Source organism: Rhinolophus sinicus, chromosome 1 (assembly GCF_057876585.1).
Source record: "Rhinolophus sinicus isolate RSI-liver-muscle chromosome 1, RSI-T2T, whole genome shotgun sequence".
NCBI classification, from domain to species: Eukaryota; Metazoa; Chordata; class Mammalia; order Chiroptera; family Rhinolophidae; genus Rhinolophus; species Rhinolophus sinicus.
In genome coordinates, this window is record NC_142501.1 from 85,788,483 (window position 1) to 85,810,085 (window position 21,603).

General features: G+C 40.8%; 1 protein-coding gene across 1 annotated transcript; it reads right to left on the bottom strand.

Moving 5' to 3' along the window:
* Positions 1–16,992: 16,992 nt before the first annotated feature.
* Positions 16,993–19,717, bottom strand: BTG1 (BTG anti-proliferation factor 1). Its single transcript, XM_019716600.3, has 2 exons — positions 19,249–19,717; positions 16,993–18,303 (listed from the first exon to the last, which is right to left on the bottom strand). Exons 1-2 carry the CDS (start codon positions 19,394–19,396, stop codon positions 17,936–17,938), a joined length of 516 nt encoding a protein of 171 aa, XP_019572159.1. The 5' UTR covers positions 19,397–19,717; the 3' UTR covers positions 16,993–17,935.
* Between the last annotated feature and the right edge of the window lie 1,886 nt (positions 19,718–21,603).

A 21,603-nucleotide genomic window follows, 5' to 3' on the forward strand; every position in this document is an offset into this window, starting at 1 on the left:
GAATAAGGGAATTGTGTCTCTAATGTGAATTTGAATTACTCTGGGATCTTGTTAAAATTGCAGAGGTGGGGCCTGAGAATCTGTATTCCTAATAAGCTCCCAGATGACGAAGGTGCTGCTGGCTGCAAACCACACTTTGATTAAAAAGGCTGTGCCTTGGTCAGAGTTCTCCAGAAGAAAAGAACCAGAACCAGTAGGATATATATCTACAGAGAGATTTATTATGAGGAATTGAGTCATGCGAGTATGGAGGCTGAGAAGTCCCATGATCTGTGGCCTGCAAGCTGGAGAACAGGAAAGCCAGGGGTACAGTTCAAAGGCCTGAGAGCCAGAGAGCTGACGGTGGAGATTCCAGTCTCAGTCTCAAGGTCTGAGAACCAGGAACACAGAGAGCAGAAGACTGACATCTTAGCTCAAACAATTAGCAGGATGAGAGCCCAACCCTCCTCAGCATTTTTGTTCTACTTCAGGTCCTCCATGGCTTGGATGAGGCCCACCCACAGTGGAGAGGGCCATCTGCTTTATTCAGTCCATCTATTCAAATGCTAATCTCTTCCAGAATCACCCTCATGGGCACACCCAGAAATAAAGTCTAACCAGCTATCTGGGCGTCCCATGGTCCAAATTGACACATAAAATTAACCATCACAGGTTGTAATCATGCAGCATACAAAGCAAGAAGGCACTGCATGGCTGGCTGAAAAATTAAAAATAATAGCTAATATTTATTAAAATGTGACAACATCCTAACCACACCACTAGATGCTCAGCAGGGATTATCTCATTTAATTCTCACTATGACCTTGTGAGGTAGGTACTATATATTATTTCCATTTAATAGAGGAGGAAATTGGGACACTGAGGGCTTGGGTAACTTGAGATTAAATATCTAGCAAGTGACAGAATTGAGCTACCCAACTCCACAACCTCAACTTGAAACATCATCTGATATAAACCTGGGGCCATCTGTTACTCTGCTATATACAGAAAGCCAGGGTCTCACCATGCTTTCACAGCAAGTAGGTTTTTGCTTAATGAAACAGGTGGGATGCTGAGGAAGGTGGCCTGGGTGTTTCCTCTGAAGTGTAAAACAGTACTGGTGCTTCCTACAAGGTCCAAGTTTAGAGAGAAGTGAATGTAGCTTTACCGAGGAAAGGAAAGTGATAAACACCAGGAAGAATACTGAGCGGAGAAACTAAGGGAAATGGGTGAAAAAAGAAAAAACAGAACTTGGAATCTTTACACATCAATGTAGAGAAGGGAGAACTAACGCCTAGCAGAATCTTGTAATCCTTAGAAAGCCCCACAAAAGTTGTGTGTTTGTTATTAAGTCAAAAGGATAAAGGGAACTTAGAAATGCTTTCCTCATATTTCCATGGGCCAAGTACTAATCCTTGAAGATTCAGGCCCCAATGAAGCTTTCCAACCAACCCCCAACCATCACCACAGTTAAGGTTTCGTCTATGTTCCAAAGTCCTTTGTGCATAACTCAGAGTGCAAAACGTACTCTCATTTGTTTGTTTATTTAGTTGTCTCCCTTGCTAGATTGTTGGGGCTTTTTTTGTTGTTGTTGTTGTTGTTGTTGTTGTTTTTACTACAAGGTCTTGGTTTATAGACATACCTTGAATACACTGGAATCCTCTATTCACTGAACTTCAGCTTTACAATTTTGACAGGGTTCCTTTTTCATTACTGGCATCCCTAAACCCATCACCGTTCGTATATATGCCACTTTTCTTCTGAAGCTTTTCCTAAATTACACATATCACTCTACACCTTTATCACGACACAAAATATTCTGGTTTATTGTTAAGATTTTGTAAAGCTCTTTTCTGCATTACCTTATAGACTCCTGGTGGTTATGAAGACTCATATGTCTTCATGACCTTTGAATTCTCACTAGAGCGGCTGACGCTCATAAAATCAGATACTGAATACAGATTTTAAAGGAAAAGAAAGGAAGAAAGTTTTCGGCACAGTGTGCCTGGATTGGCTAAAATGGACTCCACAACAGCTTAAAATAAAGTTTAAACACCTCAAAACCCCTCCGAAGAGATCTTTCAGATCCTTTCATATATAGGATCTTCCCAGAGCCCAACTTCTTTTTTCTAACTGAACATATCACTCAAGAACGAGCAGTTTTCTCCTTGTTCTTTGGAAAGTTATCAAGCACGTGTTTTTAATATAGAAGAGGGAGGATACCAGGAGATAGATTTACCTTTGAACTAAAATCAAAATAAAAACAATCACTGAATGAAAAAAGTCACTGAAATGAAAAACAATCACTGAAAAAAAAACAATCACTGAATGAAAAAAAAAATTAAGAAACAAAGGATTCAGAAATTCAGAAAGAAATTTAAGAAACAAAAACAGATTAAATTCTGTTTGTCTATTTTGTTTTAGAAGATCAGACTTCACCTGCTGTGGTACCATACCTGGAGACTGAGTAAAAGGAGAGCTGGTGAGGGGGGATCACTGATTTATTCTCAAGTGAATTCCATGGGCCATGCACGTGCCCTTTGAGAAGACCAAGAAAAGTGTGGTTACTTGCACTCTTCTGTTACGGGATAAGGAAAAAGCTTTTGTGGTTTCCTTCTTTTCTCCAGTACCAATTGTATTTTAATTTTCTACAAATTCTCTACAAGTTTCTGTCTTAAAACAATAAGATGGTAAGGGAGGGTGGAGGAGGTGGGTGGGACCTTTGCGCTATACAGAACCCAGAAAGCCATGACAATTAAAGAGGAAAAATGTGGATTCTATAAAAAATTCATAGCAATTGTGCTCAAGATAAATTTATTTCTTTAGCCTCTAAAATAATAACTGTCAGCAAGAAATAACTTGTAGCTGAATTTACAAAGTAAACATAAAGCATTATTGAAACTTTAGGTTCTCAATGCTCTGTTGGCATCTCCTTTTCACTTAGATGATTTATTTTGTTCATTGTTATGGTTTGTTTGTTTTTTAATCAAGACAACACAGAAATTCAGTTCTTAGACTAGGTTCTGAGAATCCAAAATCTTAACAGCAAAACAAACACAACAAAAACAGAACAAAAAATACTTCTAACAACTCAAAATATTTCATGAGTGCATACTCAGAAAATAGTCTCCATTCAACCAGAGTTTGGGAAACTGACACAGACAGGCAAAATGAATTCACAACTTGCTGCCAGTTTTTTGAGTTGTTTGTTTAACCGAATTCTTACAATAGAAAGATGTTTTGATTATCTTATCACCATAGGACAAAGGATTTTAATATGTTTTATTTCAATCAATCAAAGTTATTCCAACTTAGACTCATGTATTCTTCCTCACTCATCCTCCTAGATGCAGGAAAAAGAATTTTACCCATCTCAGGTAAAGGCCTTACAACAGAGAAAACACCAAACAAAATACCACTCTCCCCCCAAAATCACCTTGTATTTATCGCCTTATATTTACATGCTGTGTATTCATTTTCCATTCCCCCCACTAAGTTGTCCCCATGGAGAATTTCTCAGCACCAGGTTCCCAAGAAAAATATCCTGAGAGCTTTGCTGAATTATTTTCACATTTAGCATCTTTTGGCCATTAAGCATCACTCTCAGAGAAAGGTGCAGCAGCTTCACCAGTAATCAGCTTTCTGGTGCAGGGAGAAAGGACATTTAAGTGCTTGGGGGGAAGGGAGGGCCAGGCGGGAAGGAGGGAGGGCGGGAGGTGGAGAGAGGGGGGCGGAGAGGGAAAGACAGAAAATGCTGTTTATCCTCAGATAAAAAACAGAGAGGACATTGAGAAGGCATCTAAAAAGAAAATCGTAAGCAAGTCAACACTCAAGAGAGATAAACAACAGATATGAAACAAGCTGATGTGTAAATGGCAGAGTCTTACGTACTTCCTAAACACAAAGTTTTGTAGCTGTTCCTGGAGTAGGAATACAGTGGTTCCTCCTTATCTACCCCTAGTGGAAGCCTGAAATCGCGCTTAGTATTGAACTCTATACATACGTTTTTCTCCTATAATGAAATTTAATTTATAAGTTAGGCACATTAAGAGATCAACAATAACAAATAATAAAATAGAACAATATAATATATTGTAGTAAAAGTTATGTAAATGTGGTCTCTCTCTCTTTCTCTCTCTCTCTCTCTCTCAAAATATCTTATTGTACTATACTCACCTTTTCACTTAAACGAAGCATTTTACGGCTCCTCTTTGGCATACCCAAATTGCCAGCATCACTGCTCTTGCGCTTTGGGGTGATTATTAAATAAAATAAGGGTGACCTGAACACTGTAATATGGCAACAGTCGATCTGTTAACCTGACGACCGTGCGTGACAAAGAGCAGGAGCTTCTACAACATGGAGACTCTGGACAAAGGGGATGATTCTCATGGGGTGGGGGAGACTCTGGAGGTTTCATCACTCCTGAGAACAGCAAGCAACTTGAAGCTTGTGAATTGTGTATTTCTGGAATTTTCCATTTAATATTTTCAGATTCCGGTTGACTGGGGATAACTGGAACCGCAGAAAGCAAAACTGCGGACAAGGGGGTACCACTGCACACACATGCTCTCCTCAAAGAGCACAGTACAATTGTAAAATCAGCCAACGTTTACTGAGTGGTTATTCCTGTACTGGGTCCTATAAAATCCCTCACAGCTATCTCATTTAGCATCCCCAATACCCTCTGACATGGAAAACCTCATCCCAAACCCACAGGGCCTTCTGTACTTCTGCAATTCAACATTTTTCAGATTTTAGAAAGTCAACATGGAGCATATGCCACACCATAGGACTCCCTTCCATGGGGGCTGGAACTCAACCATGTTATCTTTCCCACAGCAAAATGTGTGGACAGATACACAGTAGGAAGAAGACTACTTCTCTTCAGGTCAGGTCAGGTTTTACTGCCAAAAAGTGTTTTGGTCAAACCAAGATTTACAAAAACAAAAACAGAGACAAAAACAAAACACTTGTTTTCAGAGGTTGAATTTTCGAAATCAAAATTGGAAGTATTATCAACTCCATTTTACAGGTAAAGAAACAGGGACTAGAAGAAGCTCAAGCTCCTTGCTTCTTGGGCCCAGCAGCAGTGCTTGGGCCGGATTCAACCAGGAAATCTCAGTTCTAGAGCCTGTGCCTAAAACCCCACTATCCTGCTCCTCAGGCTTTCTTTGGGTGTCTAAGTAAATACAGATGTGTCTGAAGTCTTTTTGCCTCTCCTGAAGACTTAAGCTGTCCTTTCTGTTCATTGCTTGTCTTTCTCTGCAACCTCACCTAGAAAATGAGTGTAGAAAGAAAAGGGAAAACATTCTCCTCCTTTGGTGATAGTAAAGAAAGCATCAACCTTCACTCTTTATTCTCTTAGGAATTGGAGTTTTGCTCCCAAGAGACAAAGTTGAGAAGGGAAGGGAGGGGAGAGTGGAGGAGAGAGGAGAGTGGAGGGAGGAAGAGAGAAGAAGGGGAGAGGAGGGAGGGAAGGGGAGGAGCAGGGATGGTGGGGGGCAGGAAGGGGAAAGGAGAAAGGACCTGGGTCCTGGGATCCAGAAATGACCAAAGCATTTTTAAAATCCTAATAATTCAAGATGTCTATGTTGTTGCACTGTGAGTCTCTTTATCTTCTCACACCTTTAGTAAAGGAACTGCACAAACAGGTGCCTCCTGTTTGCTTGGAGTGAACGCTTGCCACACTGAGGAGGCCATTTTGATTAGCTTTATCAGAATTTTAATTATTGCCTAACACCAAGTGTTATATCAAATGACTCAGTTTAAAAATAAGTTTGTCTGACCACACATTTAGATGTTTTTATTTTATTCTACACAACTAGGGTGTTTTCCTGTCTAAATTGACAAGTTCAGCATGAGTAGGTGGAAGGAAGAAAAACAAAGGGATACTTATTCAGAAATGAAGACAGGACTTCTCTCTTGAAAACAGGGCAAAAACTCACCTTGTACAGCCAGAGAATGAGAGCCAGCATTTTGCTAGCAGAATGAACTTTAATCCGCACAGATGAATCTGAGAAATCTTCTGGGAGAGATGCCATTGGTTCTTGCAATCAATATCATTAGCAGTCGCAAGGCTGCAATTATTATCTGTATCCATGATACTGAGTTTCAGATTAACATGGGTATTTTACTAGTGTTCCCAAATTTAACACTAGGAATTTGGGGCTGTGGTCCTGTCATTAGGCAAACACACACACACACACACACACACACACACCTGAGATAATTAGACAGTGTAGATTGGTCAGCATTTACAAGAATAAGTTTGGGGGTTGAAGCAGCTACTTAAATGACCCATACAAAGGTCCCATGATACCTTTGGTAAATGTTTGCTTTGGGTAAAAGGCCTAGTTCTGCATAAAATTCTACATAATATCACTATTGCTTTTCAAAGTGTATTTTCCCTTTTTTTCATCTTTCCCCTTTCCCCACCATCCCATCCCACCATTTTTTAGTCAAATGACCAGAATTATCTGGTTAATATTTGGAAGCTTTGAAAGGGATCCTTTTGTCAAACCAGAAGAAACCTGGATTTCTGCTTCCTTTTTAGCTTTGCTTGGACTTCTCAGATGAGGGAGACTTATATCTGATTTGGACTCAACCTTGAAATGCCAAAAGTACTCATCCAATTTTTATACAATAAAACAAAGACAACCTAGACTGGATGGATAGAGCACGTTTCGGACTGTTTGGGAGGAGGTCTTCTTATTTGTTGGGCTGGGAGCATGGCTGGGGCAGAATTCATGGTGAAATGTGTTTGAGGAAGTATGTATTCATTCATCCTTAATAAGGCAAATGGAACCAGGGAAATATCCATTTTTATATCCTAACATCAGGGACTTCCTGTAACTCAAGACTAGGGTCAGACACCTGCCAGCATGTTCAAAAGAGTCAGTATTCCGTGATTTTTGAGTGACTGTATGATGAAGGTGGCGTACCTGTGCTTTGATCTCGTCTCCTACATGCATGGCAGGGGCTCTAAATGATAACAAGTCCCTGTACTTTAATCTCAGGTTCTGCAAGCAACACGCATTTTGGATAACTAAATTTTCCGGTTATCTAAATGTTAGCAAGAAAACCCTTTATGTTTCCCACGTCTGCCGCGTAGCTTGCCTAGCTATGTAAGATACTGAGCACCTTTCTGTGCCTGTATGATTGCGCTGAACAGCAATCCTCATCTCATATGTATCATAGATATAAAGTTTACAGAAAATCAGACCTTTTTTAATTATAAAAAATGGAGGTCTTCTTGTCAGCCTGTTTATTAGGATCTGTAATTCTCTCTAAAATGGAAAGGATAAAAAAAAAAATGCAACTGGGTATTTTAGTAATCAAAGTTATGCTGAATCCTGAGGCATGCAATACCCAGAAAAGTAAGTAAAAAGTGGTCGGAAAACTGCCATAAACCACGTTAGTTGACATTATAATAGTGTCTAAGAATGCCAAATTACAATTATGTATTTGGGGAGAAATGAGCCTGGCAGGATTTTGGAAATCACTCAATTATTTGAATGGAATGTTCTTTTCCCTGATATCTCCTTGGCTGTTTTCTCTGGTCTCCTTCAAGTTTCTGCTCAAATATCACCTTATCAGTGAGGCCTTCCCAGATTGTTTTACTTAAAATAGCAACAGGCCCTTGCACCCCCAGCACTCTCTATCACCCTTTTGTGCTAGGCCCTCAGGGTCGTACAACCGCTGCAATGTTCACAGCACCCACCCCTCTGACATGTCATCCATTTCACTGACTTGTTTACCTCCTCCTCAAAGGGTAGGGATTTTGTCTGGTTCACTACTGTATCTCCAGTGCCCCGAACAATGCTGGGCACATAATAGGTGCTCAGTAAATATTTATGAATGAACACATTGACTAATTTTAGCATATTCTAAATCTCTGGTCTAAGAGGTCCTGACTTCAAGGTCTTCCTATCTAGCGGGAAAATCAGACATGAATGCAAACATTACAGCACAATGGGATCAGAAGGAAGTGCACCGAGATATGCTATTGGTTAGGAGCTGGTGCTTGACCTCAGATAAACCTGCATTCTAGCCTTCAGTCTCTGACCTTGACCTTGGGGAAGTCACAGTATGACATCACGGTTCCACCAGACCTTCACATCAGAGATTATAGGAACAAATGTCTACTCTTACTGACTTATAATGAGGAGTCAGTGAAGGGGTGCACATAAGCACTTAACAATCAGGAGGTCTACAGAAGTGCCTGCAGCAGCAGGTCAGATTTTTACAGAGGCAAAGAGCAGAGCACGGGGTCTAAATCAGTGTGGTGCTCCTGAAAAGGCTTGCCAGTAAGAGGACTGAAGTAAGAATAGAGGAAAAATCATCCTTCACAAGCATACAATAAAATGGCATATTGAATTTTCCTGTGCTTAATGCATGAAACTTCTTTTCAAAACTGAGAAATGAATTTACTAGTAATATGATTATGTCATCAGAGTAGGGGCTTCTCCAATTCAAAACGGGTTACTGATAAGTCTCTCCTCTAACCGAATCTGGCTTTAACCTTTCAGACATCTTCACTGAATTGCCATTCTTTCTAAAATAAAGCATATTGGGGGGGGGGGGGGGAGTCCAACTGGTACTGAAGGAGGACGTATATCTAAGCCACTCACCATTGTCACCATTACAACCCACCACTACTTTGGCAGCAGATGCTTTGCTAAGCAGAACACACTGTCCTTTTCAGGAAAAACACCGTTAATTCAAGATCTGATTCCAGAGCAGGTTCCAAATCAAAACACTAAATCTCCAGGAAAAAGGAGCCAGCCCCCTTTTCACACACTGGTGAATTATCTCCTTTCCCTATCTCACAACAGACCCCAAACTCATTAGCAATCTCTTTAGGACATGTCTTCCCATCCCTGCACTCAAAACTCTTTAAAGACAGTGACACACAGCTCTTGAGTGTAATCAATTTCACAACTAATTGTGCTGTAACTTACGTCAATAGTCTAACTGCTCTTTGGCAATTGGAGTTGAGAATTTTGAGATAGAAGGAATTGCTCAAGGCTAGGACTCGCTCTATATAGGTTTAAAAAAATCTACTCTTATCTGCAAAATCTACTGTACAGTGACAGAATCAGACTAAAACAAAAGGGGGGCATTATGTAAATTTGGCGTTATCACACTCTTATTCAGCTGATCAAGATTCTGAAGTCCTGACCTAATAATAAACACCAGGCAATCCTTAGTAAGCTTGTGACTCAGTGACAGGGATGTGACTCAAGTTTTACTCCTCACTTTGAAAGATTAAAAAGCCAGACCAAACTGGCAGGGATATTCTATATTAGTAACCACTAAAGCATAACTAGTCGAAAGGCAACAGTTTCTTCTGGCGACAATTTGTTTCATGTTTAAAGTAATCACTACCGCATGTTTAGGAAGCAAAAATAAAGTCAGAAAAGGAGAGAGAAAACAGCTCATTTTTAATTTGAGGCCTGGCTCCATAACCATACTACTTAACCAAATTGTAACTGCCCCAAAAGGGACTTTTCTGGGGTGGCAGAAATGTTCTCCTTCTTGATTAACTGAAAAATTAATTGAACTCTATGCATTTAACTGTATAAAATTTTTACATCAATTTAAAGAAAAAAAAATGTAAGTGTCCCACACCTTGTAAGTTATGTCCAGGTGGTACTTACATGCAAAATGTAAACTTAGAATGAAACCATTTTTTAAAAATTCTATTTAGATAAACACTTATTGCAAAAATGACAAGTGCTATAACAACAAAATGTGGAAAATACTCAAGATGTGGTTGAACTGTGCTGTTTCCTACACCATGAAAGTGCCTCTAATCTAGAAGCTCACACTAAAACCCCAACTTTCCATGCTAAACCTTTAAAACATGAAAGTAATTAATGTCTGTACCGAAACAAATCATAACAACAAAGCTGTTCAAAGAAAAACAAAACTCTGAGTGACTATTTGGGTTCTTTTTGGACGAGATAAGACACGCGCTCTAGGATGGAGACACACTGCTGGTTGCCAAGCCCTTTATATTCAAAGATAATACTCTTAACGTGGCTGGTAAAAGTGAGATGACCATGTTCTGGCTGACGTGTAGTCTGGGTTTAATTATTAACAGCACCCTGTTTTATTCTCAAGAGTCACACAGTTTGGATGATAAACTTAGTGAACAAATTATACGGTCATTCTGCCAGTAAAGCCCCATATGATGTGGCCTCACTTCCCTAATTCCTCTCACTCCGGTCACCCTGGTCTTCCTTCAGTCTCTCCCATGCACTGTACACTCGTGAGCTGGACTTGTACACACTCGTCCCTCTTCCCGCCTTCTTCACTTACATCCCTACTCACCCTTCGGGTCTCAGCTCGTGTCCCTGCCTCTGGGAAGCTTCCGTAGGTAGTCCATCTGTTACAGATCTCAGGACACCACTTCATCCCTTTCCTTAGTATGTCTCAGGTCCAGAATTTACATTGGTTGGTAACTTTCTCTCTGCCACTCGGCTCTAAGCCCCTCGAAGGCAGAAAGTGACTGTTTTTGTAATCTCAGTGCTTAGCACAGTACTTGGCACACAGAAAGACTCAATATGCATTTGTTAGGTGACTGCTAGAAACAGGACTAAACATCCATCGTATTTTAACCATTAGAAAAGATCCCAGAAGACTTTTCAAGGACAGGGTAATGGAGGGAAAGCAAGAATCCGGGACTTAGGGGAAGAGAGCTGGTATTTAATGTTGCAGTATTACGTACATAAGCGCTCCGTCTCTAATTCTACAACCAAAAGTACTATCTCAAGGGACAACTGTTCTGACAACACTGGCCACCTAAACCTTGTTTTAATTAGTTCCAAACTCTTATTCTTACATCACAGTCTTAAAACATCATAGGAACACACCGACTAATTTGTAAGGGCACTCACACCACCAAGCAGGGAGGTAACCACACAAGGCTTTAAGATGCAAGACCTCTGGAAGGGTCAAAGGAATCTTGCCTCTGAGTCTCTTGAGGTTCTTTTTAAGAACGAGGCCCTTTGTTTCCTGTACTGTGCTAGCTGAGTACCTACTTCATGGAGGTATGCAGTAACGCTATACAACGCAGCAGCAGGCTATTCGGTGAAGAGATCGTCACATTAGAGAAAGGAACTTGGGTTTAAACTAAAAAGAACCTGTGGTCACTGATTCATTTCTGACTGCCTAGAAGAAATCAATTACATTATTAGTGATTCAAGCATAGGTTGCATCAGGTTACATCACAAGAAGAAACTCAAACCCAAACTGATAACTAATGAAAAGGCTGCTTTTCTTTGCAGTGAAGGAAGTACTCACACCACTCTAGATTAAGAGATTGAGAACCACTGAGTTCTGTTCGAAAACCACTGTTTGAAGATCTCTTGCAGAAGTATGGCCAAATACACACAGCTCCAAGGGCCACAAACCCTGGGAAAAGTCAACTTACTTTACATAGCAGAGTTGTTGTGAGGATTAAACGAGATAATGGATGCAAATGTGCATTGTAGGGGCTGCACTGCTGCACACAACTGGTAGCGTCCCTCCATCTCTCAACTTAAGGTGTCTACAATATAGACAAAAGATCTGAAGGATTCCTTCTTTTTCTCCTTTACTGAGAAAATAGCTCTGAAAACCACAACGTTAAGGTCGCAGTTCAGGAAAGTGTAAAATAATTATGCAAGGCCTGGGTTATCTATTTCCACCCTCAAAAGGGGGGTGGGGAAGCAGTTCGTTCTCCTTCCTCTGTTATTTCAAAAACACAAGTACAGTTCTTGTAGCTATTAGCAAAAGCTGACTTTCAAAAAAATTCCAAATACAATCACAGTAATATCATCCATCAAATTAAAATCAAGAAACCAAGAACACAATCTGCTATATTTAATTTGCCTCCATGATACTGAATTTGCAATTTCCAAGAATCCAACCATTCATTGATACATCTTTTCATGTTTGATCTTGACAACAGACTTGTTTTTATCCCGTTTAACATATAGGGTGATGGGTTCAGAGAGGCTAAGCAACTTGTCCGAGCTCACAAGCGGGTAGCTGGTACAGGCCTGGCTTCCAACTCATTCTTCTGAGTCCAAGGCTAGTATTTCTTTATATTAAATCCCAACTGCCTCCTAAATAAAGCCTCATTTTAAGACAGTTCTGTGCCTAAGTGGACATGGGAAGTGAAAGGGTTTCAAGGATGAAAGTGACCAAAGATGGCCAACTAGCAATGAGAAGTTAAAACATGCATGGTCCAACAATGTGAAATGGATAGACCTTGGCTCCTGGGTCAGAAAGGCCTGAATTCAAGTTATGTTATTAGCTATTTACTACCTATTTGGCTGTGGAGCGAATTAAACTCCCTAAGCCTCAATTTTCTATCCATAAAATAAAGATTAAAAAATACTGACCTACCTACCTGCCAACCTCACCCAGTTGTTGCAAGGTCAAATAAGAATATATATGGGTAACTTGAAGACTCACCGTGCAATTTATAGGAAATACAACTCCATTTACTCTACTGACGTGAGGGGACAAAGCTACCATAAACCAAGACTGGAAAATGCATTCAATCCTGTTGATCGTGCAACTGTCAAATCTTATCATTTTAGGTTTATGCCCAGTTAGAGAATCTGCTCAAATAAAGTTCAATTTGTTAGTCATCTTTCCTTCCTAAAAATTTAGAGATTCCTCTGAACAAGAGGAAAAAGATACTGGGGACTTCTGGTTAAACCATAGTTGCTAAAACAAATTTAATCACTGATGTACAACTACGCTAACTTAGCTTTTACAACCACGCAAATAAATGAAATTACAAAAGCCCTAACATTTAAAAATAAAATTTCTAAAAAAATAAAATATGAATTTCAACACACAGCAATACATAATTTAATATATATAAGAGCATGTGGACTTTGAATTGACATAACACTTAATTTGGGGTACCTGTTGGCTGTAAAGATGTCTTATTTTACAAATAATGACTTAAGCAGATAAGCTAAAATTAGACAAGACAACCCTCTTTAGATTGCTACAGCAGCTTCTCATTTTAAGACTTATCACGTTAAGGATATAATAACCATGAGTTATCTTTGGGAGAGTAAACACTCATCTACTTTAGTGATAATCTAGAGAAATAGTCTGTAAACATTTTTTGTCACGCTCCCCTATCAATACAAATTTTAGCGTACCCCCAATATATGTATATTTGTTTATAAAACATACCATACACACATGAAAACACATGCAAAAATAGTTTAAAAGAATAACATAAAATAGCTTCGGATAGCTTATCTAGAGAATTTAAAACAAATATACCCACATGGGAGAGCTTGTCTTCTATCAAGGTTACAATTTGAAATAATTAGTGTTTGATGTAACATTCTGCAAACATAAGAACGCAGTTAACTCTACTGTTTTTTCCTGCCTGGTGCGCTCTATTGTAATGTCAGGTGTCTGGCCTAGGGTTAATCATCTTTCTATCATCAGAACTGGGGTCACAAATGGCCTTCACAAACTTAAAAGTTCAAGGAACGAGGCTATAATCACCATGTGGTTTATAACAGCTTAAAAAATATTCTCCCTTTATAAAATACAGAGACAAAGGCAACAGCACAGTACGTTAGTTTAAAAACACCTTTAGGAGTATTCTGTGTTCATGTTCCCATCCACTCCTCCCCCAAAGCCATTTCCACCGAGTGTGGGCCATAAACCTTACTAGCACTTTGACCCTAAGCATGTTCACAAACCAACTCAGTGCCCACTTTGTCCCAGATTCATGAATTACAGAATCCCTACAGTAGTATTATTCAAACTCTCTGCCAAGACTATGCTGCACAAACCTCTCTTCATAAACATCTATGACCACAGCAAATGCATTTTTATTACCAAGCCTTTAAATTCCTGCATCTCAGCTGTGTTGCCCACTTTTCATTTCTCCCCATCCCTTTCCTTTTTATCTGACCCTAGACTCGAATCACTTCTTCCTTCACTATTACTCTTTAAAATTATACAGAAGTCACAAAAGATAACTGCATCATCAACACTAGAATGGAAAATATTATGAAAAGACTCATGGAAGTCAGGTATTGAAGCACAGAGTATTCCTTGTTATTCAATCAACTATAAGATGACAAAAAGCATTCAAAAAAAATGTGAGAATCCTATGATTGCAAGCTTTATCATTTTTCCATTCCTGTTGGACACACTGAATGATGCCAAAAGAAACTGGTAAACCAAGTTAAAACTGCAGTCAAAAAAGCGGGTGTCAATTATACTCCACAAATTGTGGAGGAAATGGTGCCAATCCTTACAATATAATCTCAGGCTTACTTGTTTGGAAACAGCTCAAAAATTCGTAACATCTTGCTTAACTTTATGCTATTCTCAGAAAAAACGAAGACCTATAGAAATAACCAGAAGTTGTAACTCATAACATATAAATCCAACTGTCCCATTTGTATTCACGTAAATGACCTAAGGACTCAGGTAAGCTCAGTTTGGTTAGTAGTTCAGACTATTTCACTACAAAAGACTTTTTCATACTGTTATGTTCCAAACATGAAAAATAAACCTTTGTTTTATTTTGGCAGCAGCCATATACAAAAGTTCAACTGCAGAGACTGAGAGAGATGAGACTGAACTATCTGCAGTCCATATACCTTCAGATAAATAAGAAATCTATTGTTTCAGACAACCCAAAATATACTTGTTGAAGTCTCTTGTGTATAGATAAAACTATTGACAAATTCACCCCACATAGTTTATCAATAACATCTTATCACATGTGAAAGAGAGGTGCCAAGGGGAGAGGAAGTATCTTTAAACTTCAATATGCAAAATACTGTTTCAATTATATTTCTCTTCTGCAAAAAGGAGAGTATCACAAATGTTAAAACATTCAGAGGGAAAAGTCTAATAGTAGGTGTTTTTGTTCCTAAGATTGGAGGAAGCCTGAAAACCTTTAAACACAAGAATAGTCAGGAAGACTGCCTCCTTTTAACTTGAAGGCCAATTCCATGATCTGTAACACCGATACAAAACAAAATTACTTGCAATTTGTGAATCATAGTGACCTAAGGAAATCATTTGTGCAATAGTAACAGGAAGTAGTTTTATGGTGGCCTTTCCAGTCTATTATTACAGAAGTGTTGCAAATTAAGGGTAGACATGTGATTCCGTTCCAGGTTGCTGGGGAAACACACACTATTCCTGCATAAACTAGGGTAACACCTGCCATACAATCAATTCACTTTAGGACTTGCTTCAGCATTAGAGCAAGATCTAATACTTACATATGAAGAAAAGAAAATCATTTTACAACTATTGAAACTCAGAAAGTAACATTCCTAAACTTATTGCCAATAGCTAAATTCCTGGCATCAGTGGCAACTAGATTTTGAAAGCAGTCCTTTTTAAAAAATGGTTTCTAAGAAACTCTTTTTAACTCAGGCAGCGTTAACAGCCTTTTGCATTTTGTTGCATAAATGACTACATGTACATCCCTGGCACAAACCTGCATGACCATAGGCACTCACATGTTTTTATCACAATAGCTAGGCAAAATATTCTCCAGAAGCGATGAAGAAATACCAAACAGCTACTGGACTGTAGACAATTGTCTGGGGAATTGTAAGATTGAAGTCACAGGAAACAGCTGGATGCTAGGTCTCAGTCTCAGACATGTTTGCAAGCCTTTGAAGAGGAACTGAACAGCTCCTTACATGAGACATCACCTGAATTCTAAAATGTTTTTAAGTTCTCTCCCCACCAAATTTAAAGTACTAAGAGTCTGATGTGAAGACCTTCAAAAACAATTCTCCATCCGAGAAAAGGTTTTATGACCAAAAAAGTCTGGACATCATCCTTATCTCGCCTTAGGTCCCTAAGATTTAGTGTGCAAAGCTTTATCAGTTACCTAGCTTCAAAGGAGTTACCAGATGAAATGCAGTTGGTATACAACAGTAGTCAGCCCTCGTGTGAGACCAGTGGAAAAACTATAGTACCAGTTGTTTCATTTAAGTTCAAGCTTGAAAAACTGAGGGCCTTTTCAGTGTGCTGTGGTTATTATTTCAAACTTCTAAGGATGAAGTACAGACACCATTTGTATTCTAAATGCCTGCATGTTTAGCTGTGTATTCCTGTGTAGCCTACAAAATCAGGATTTCTTACAGATAGATATAAATTTCCATTTATTTGGGATTACTAATTTCAAGTAACCTAGATTGTATTATTTCCAGTGTGAACATGTTTACATTTACACCAAAAAAAAAAAAAAAAGCCACTATATGGTAAATTACTTAACTGTATAAAGAAAAAGCATGTTATCCTCCACAACCAAAGAATTATCGAGTCTTTATCGTAAGGGGTAGTGGAATAATCTACACTCCAGCAATGCTCATTTATTTTTCATTTAAGTTCTTAGAATGTATTCTGAAACAAGTTTGAAAATGAGGAATTCAAAACTCAGCATTTCAACTTTTGAGAATAAAAATTTATAAACATACCTTTTGTTGAATTCCAGCTTAAGTGATTTTTTTAATGTAAATCTTGCAGCTGATGAAAAGCAAGAAGCAACCAATCTCTCTGCAGATTAGCCTGTTCTTTAAAGACTATGGGTCACCTGCCCCAGGACGTTGTAATTGAACAAGGAATCCATGGGGCAAAATAATTGTTTTTCAAAGATGGGCCAGAAGGGAACAAACATTTATATCTTCACTTCAACTGGGAAGCAATGAAATGTAATCCTTTGAGTTATCACTTGGTAGTTGTTACCTTTGTCTCTTATCCTCATTTCATGCTTTAGCCTGGCAGTATGTCCATGTTTTAACTTTAGATTTTAATAAAAACTTGTTACCCCTGTGTTGCTTGTAACACGTAAGCATGTATATAGGTCATCTCCACTCCTTATCAGTAAATGTTCTTCAGCATGACCAGTGTGCAACTAACATTCACATAGCTTATAGGCCCTAAGTCTTCTGAGAAATATATTTCTTTAGCTGAACCTCTACAATCAGGACAAGAGATTGATTAAAATGCCAAGATAAGAAACAATTTATTATAGAGAGAAGAAAAATTTCTCATCCAAAATATAGAAATCTGTACAACTTTGCCACAATCAATATACATGAACTGTACAAATTTACAGCAGTTCATAATTTACCAAATAAAAGATGACTAACAAAGTTCACAAAATAGATGGTGGTTTGTGGAAAAGACTTTTACCCAATTAAGTACAAGGAAAGTTACAAACCAGACCTCCACTTTCTAAAAATAAGAAGTTTACTCAGTCTTAGAAAACTACAAGCTAGCAAATGTACAGAGCGCTGGCTGGTGCTAACACCACAGTTGAGACAGTGTCTTTTTAACGGTCTTCATTTTTAAAGCCTGTTGCCATGGCAAATTCTGGTCACTTGCTACTTTCAAGGCCAAAAACACAATACAAGGTCTGACCATTCCCCCAGGTCATGCTTACTAGGTTTGTCTTATGTACATTTATACATATTTAAGTGCTAGGTAAAAGTCTTGTCATAAAATTTCCAGTACTACCTTGTTTAAAATGTTTAGCTTTCCTATCGAGCTGCCAAAAAGTTATCAATTTTCAAGTGTAATAGTGCAAATTTCCTCTGCAAGATCTACTGCAGAGAAAGGTTCTTTGAAATACAGATTTGCATTAAAGGGATTGATGTAACAATTTAGGTATAATGTCTGGGAGAAACTGAAACCACCCTAGGACTTCACTCCCTAGCAAATAGTGATCATTTACTTGGACTCACAGGCTATTAAATCATTGAAAGGTACTGTCCAAACTATGGCACTGTCACTTAAAATTTTTTTTTACCACTATCTTGTGCCAGATCTTCACAGCTGTCACATGGTTTAAATTCCGTAATCCATCCCCAAGAGGAGCCCACCCAAAGCAAAAATCAAATTTATCCATCTATTATAAGATGATCCATCCATAGACTATATCTTAACCTGATACAGTCATCATATTGTAGTTTTTGGAAGGGCTTGTTCTGCCCAAGAGAAGTTCCTCCTTACAGCTGATTCTGCTGTCTACCATTTGCATGTTGGTGCTGTTTTGAGTGCTACCTCCTGCTGGTGAGGCTTCGTACAGCACACAGATGGAGCCATCCTCCCCAATTCTGTAGGACACTTCGTAGGGGTCAACCCAGAGTGTGAGTTCACTTGGGAGAAGCCTGAACAGCTCCTGACTGCTCAGTCCAATCCGCTGTGCTGCCTGTCCAATCAGAGGATCCATTTTATGGTTGATGCGAATACAACGGTAACCTGATCCTTTGCACGGCTTTTCTGGGAACCAGTGATGTTTATAATGTTCTATAAAAGAAAAGAACAGAGAAACAATGCTTAGATGGTTAGTGGTACCTCCTGCTGGACTTCCCTTTTTCCGCTAGCTCCTCCGAGGGGTGAAAATGAAACCTATCAACTTTTTAAAATGCCCAGTATTACACGCGGTGTTTGTGCTCGGGGATGGATCAAGATCCGGCAGGGTTTTTGAAACAACACCGTAGTAGGGGACAAAATAATCTCCAGGAACCAACCGGTTGAGCCGCCAAAAACAGTAATCACGCGCGCTACCTCGGCCAGCCAGATGGCACCGGCGGCCAGGCGGGAACCTGTTTACTTTCTCCACCCCACCCCACCCTAGAGGCACACAATGGGGTTTATGGCTTTGGAGTAGAGACGCACCACCGCACTATTACCCCGAAGGGAAGAAAAACAAGCAACCCTAAACCACGCTCTGGACAGGGCTGTATTTGTACCGGTGACAAATCCGATGATTAATTGGCTGAGGTAGGAGGCGCACAGAGACTGCACGTCCGTCCCAGGCTGGCTCCCGAGCAGCGGCTCGGCTTCCCATTCCCGGCCGGGTCGTCGAGCAACGGCTGGAGGGAGTTAGGGGGAGGGGGCATCGAACCAACCACCCCAGCCCCGCGGCTCCTTTGTCCCCAGATTCGCGGACGGTCCAAGGACCGCAACTCCCGCCTCGGTTGGCTTTAGTTTCTTTGTTGTGCGTCTGTTTTCTTCTCCCCTCCGTTTGCCAGTCGTGGGGGGAAGGGGGCGCCCTCCGCCTCGCCCCCAAACCCTTGCCGGGGCCCGCCGTTAGCGGCCGCCCAGCGCACCAGCCCGGGTCCCGTGGCGGCACTAGAGTGCGGCCGGCCCGAGGCGCTGCCGAGAACCCCGCGACCCCGACGGCTCGGTCGGCGGATACGGGCCCGCTTACCACAGGCGCCCCTCGCCCTCCCTCCGGGGCCCACTCACCTGCCAGTAGCTCCTGCAGGCTCTGGCTAAAGGTCTGCAGCTGTCGCTCGCTCGTGAGCCCCTTAGTGCGGAGGAACTTGGAGATGAAAGACACGGCGGCGGCGATCTCGCCTATCATGGTGGCGGCCCGGGTGTAGAAGGGATGCATGGGGGCGGCGGGCGGGGGCGGCCCGGGGCTGCCCGGGCTCGGCGGTGCGGCCCCGACGGCGGAGCGGCCACCCGGGCTCTCTCACAGCTCAGAGAGCTGAGAGGAAGAGAAGGCGTGAGGGGCGGACGGCTACTTTTTTTCTCCTTTCTTTATAGTAAAAAAGTTCTTTTCGAGACAGGAGGCGGCAAGAGAGAGAAAGAGACGAGCGATGGCGGCCTGGTCACATCGCTCGGACCTCCCCAGCCGCCTCCGCCTCCAGTTCCGCAGGTTCTGAAGCTTCCAACGGTTGCATTTCCAGCTCCGAGGGGCAAAGAGATGCAGGAACCGTGCAGCACTTTTTATAGCGCCACGGAAAGGAAGTGCGTAGCTGGAGCGTGACGGCCGACTCCAACCAATCCAGAGATCGCACCATTGTGACGCAAGCAGATTCGGAGCCGGAGGGGGCGGGAAAAGGGCTAGGGGGCGGGTCCAGAGACCGGGAAGAGAGGGAGGAGCTGACGTAATCCGCTTGTAAACAAATAAACACCCGAGTGGCGGCCGGAGACTAGGACGAAGGAAACCGAGGGTGCGCGTGTGAAAGCCCCGCCCCCGCCCTAGCTCCTCCTTCCGTCTTCTGCTACTCGAGGCCCTGCGCCTGTGCATCTTCTGCAAGCATCTGCGGCCGGGGCTCTCTTGCAAGGAGGCTTAGTGCTGTGCAGATGAAAACCGATCTGTTCTGGCTGTCTATACGCGCGTCGGCTGCTCCGGTCGAGCTGCACCTCCGCAGTGTCGGCCCCCTCGCGTACTCGGTGTTTACATACCGTCCCAGTTCCAGGTCTACGTGGCTGGCTCCCCCAGCGGGAGACGTGGGCGAGCGGGTGCCCGTACCGAAGGTGTTGGGGGCGCGCGCATCAAAGATACAGAGAAAAGTGGAGGGAACGGGCTCTCGGAGGGCATTCTGCAGCCTCAGGAAGCCCAGGTCTCCTCGCAGAAGTGTAACCAATACCACGGGGCAGTTTCTGCTCCACCCTTGGGGAAGAGTGGGGAGGGTGTCTTTGTAAAAGTTTAATTGCAAATTAAGTAAATAAAAAGTTAGGTAGCCTATTTTGGTGGTTGTTTCAGTAACTTAAGGAGTCAAGAAGAGTGGACACCTTCCTGAATCCAGCTTAATCCTGATAGAAAAGCCTATTACTGAAGATAAGTATATTAATAGTAACCTGGATCCTTTGAACTGTAGTCTATATTAAAAAAAAAAAATGTGTAATGTACTTGACACCGTTTATACACAAAAACCAAAGATTGCTGTTGTCTACTCCAAATAACTGTCCGAACCTTAGAGTTCTGCTGCTCTTTAATAAAAAGAAGAAAATAAAGATAAAGTCTGAAGCTTGTGAAAGTATTAGGCATAGACATTTAAGTTTACTGGAAACCCTACTTTCAAAACGAGAAAAAAAAAGACTAGTAGGGAGGCGTGAGCCTGCTAAAACAATTAGACCTAAAAAAGGGTTAACCAGAACTCCATTAAATGAGGAGGGAAAAGAAAAAAAAAAAAAAGATGGTGAGGCAGGCAGATGGAGAAAGCAAACAGGAGGCAGAAAGTTGAACTCTACCAGATGGAAATAAATATCCTGAGCTTAGTTGGTCATCAATATTGCAAAACACACCACTTTGAGTTTTTTCTCTTTTTTTAATACTGAGCCAAAGGGCATTAGAAATGAAGCAAAAGTGGGACTTCTTATAAAGTGGAAGGAGAAAGAAAATGTTTGGCTCTTTACATGAACTGTGTAAAACTGGGTTTGAAAGAATAACTTCTAGATTACTGTTTCATTCATACGCAATAGGTAAGCAGTTACATGTGAAATAACTTAAGTACTTTAAAAATACTAATGTTAAAAACATTGTCTTGGGAAAGTATTAATTTTATTTAAATAAATTCAAGAATAATGGTAAATAAAGTACATTTGTTCCCTTCTAGGACTTTTCAGATAGAATCGTGCTTTAAAAATAAGCATCATGATAATTACTTAACTGGGGACTTGAAAGCTCTTTTACTACTCAGAAAGGAGGTAGGGAAACAAGTAAATCCTTAAAATCACCATAGCCCTAGAACAAGATCTTCTGATATCTCTCCTAACACTACCCACCCTTAATCATCTGCTCTGTTCATTTTCCTCACATTATCAGTCTTTTGAGCATTACCGTGTTCCCCCGAAAATAAGACCTAGCCA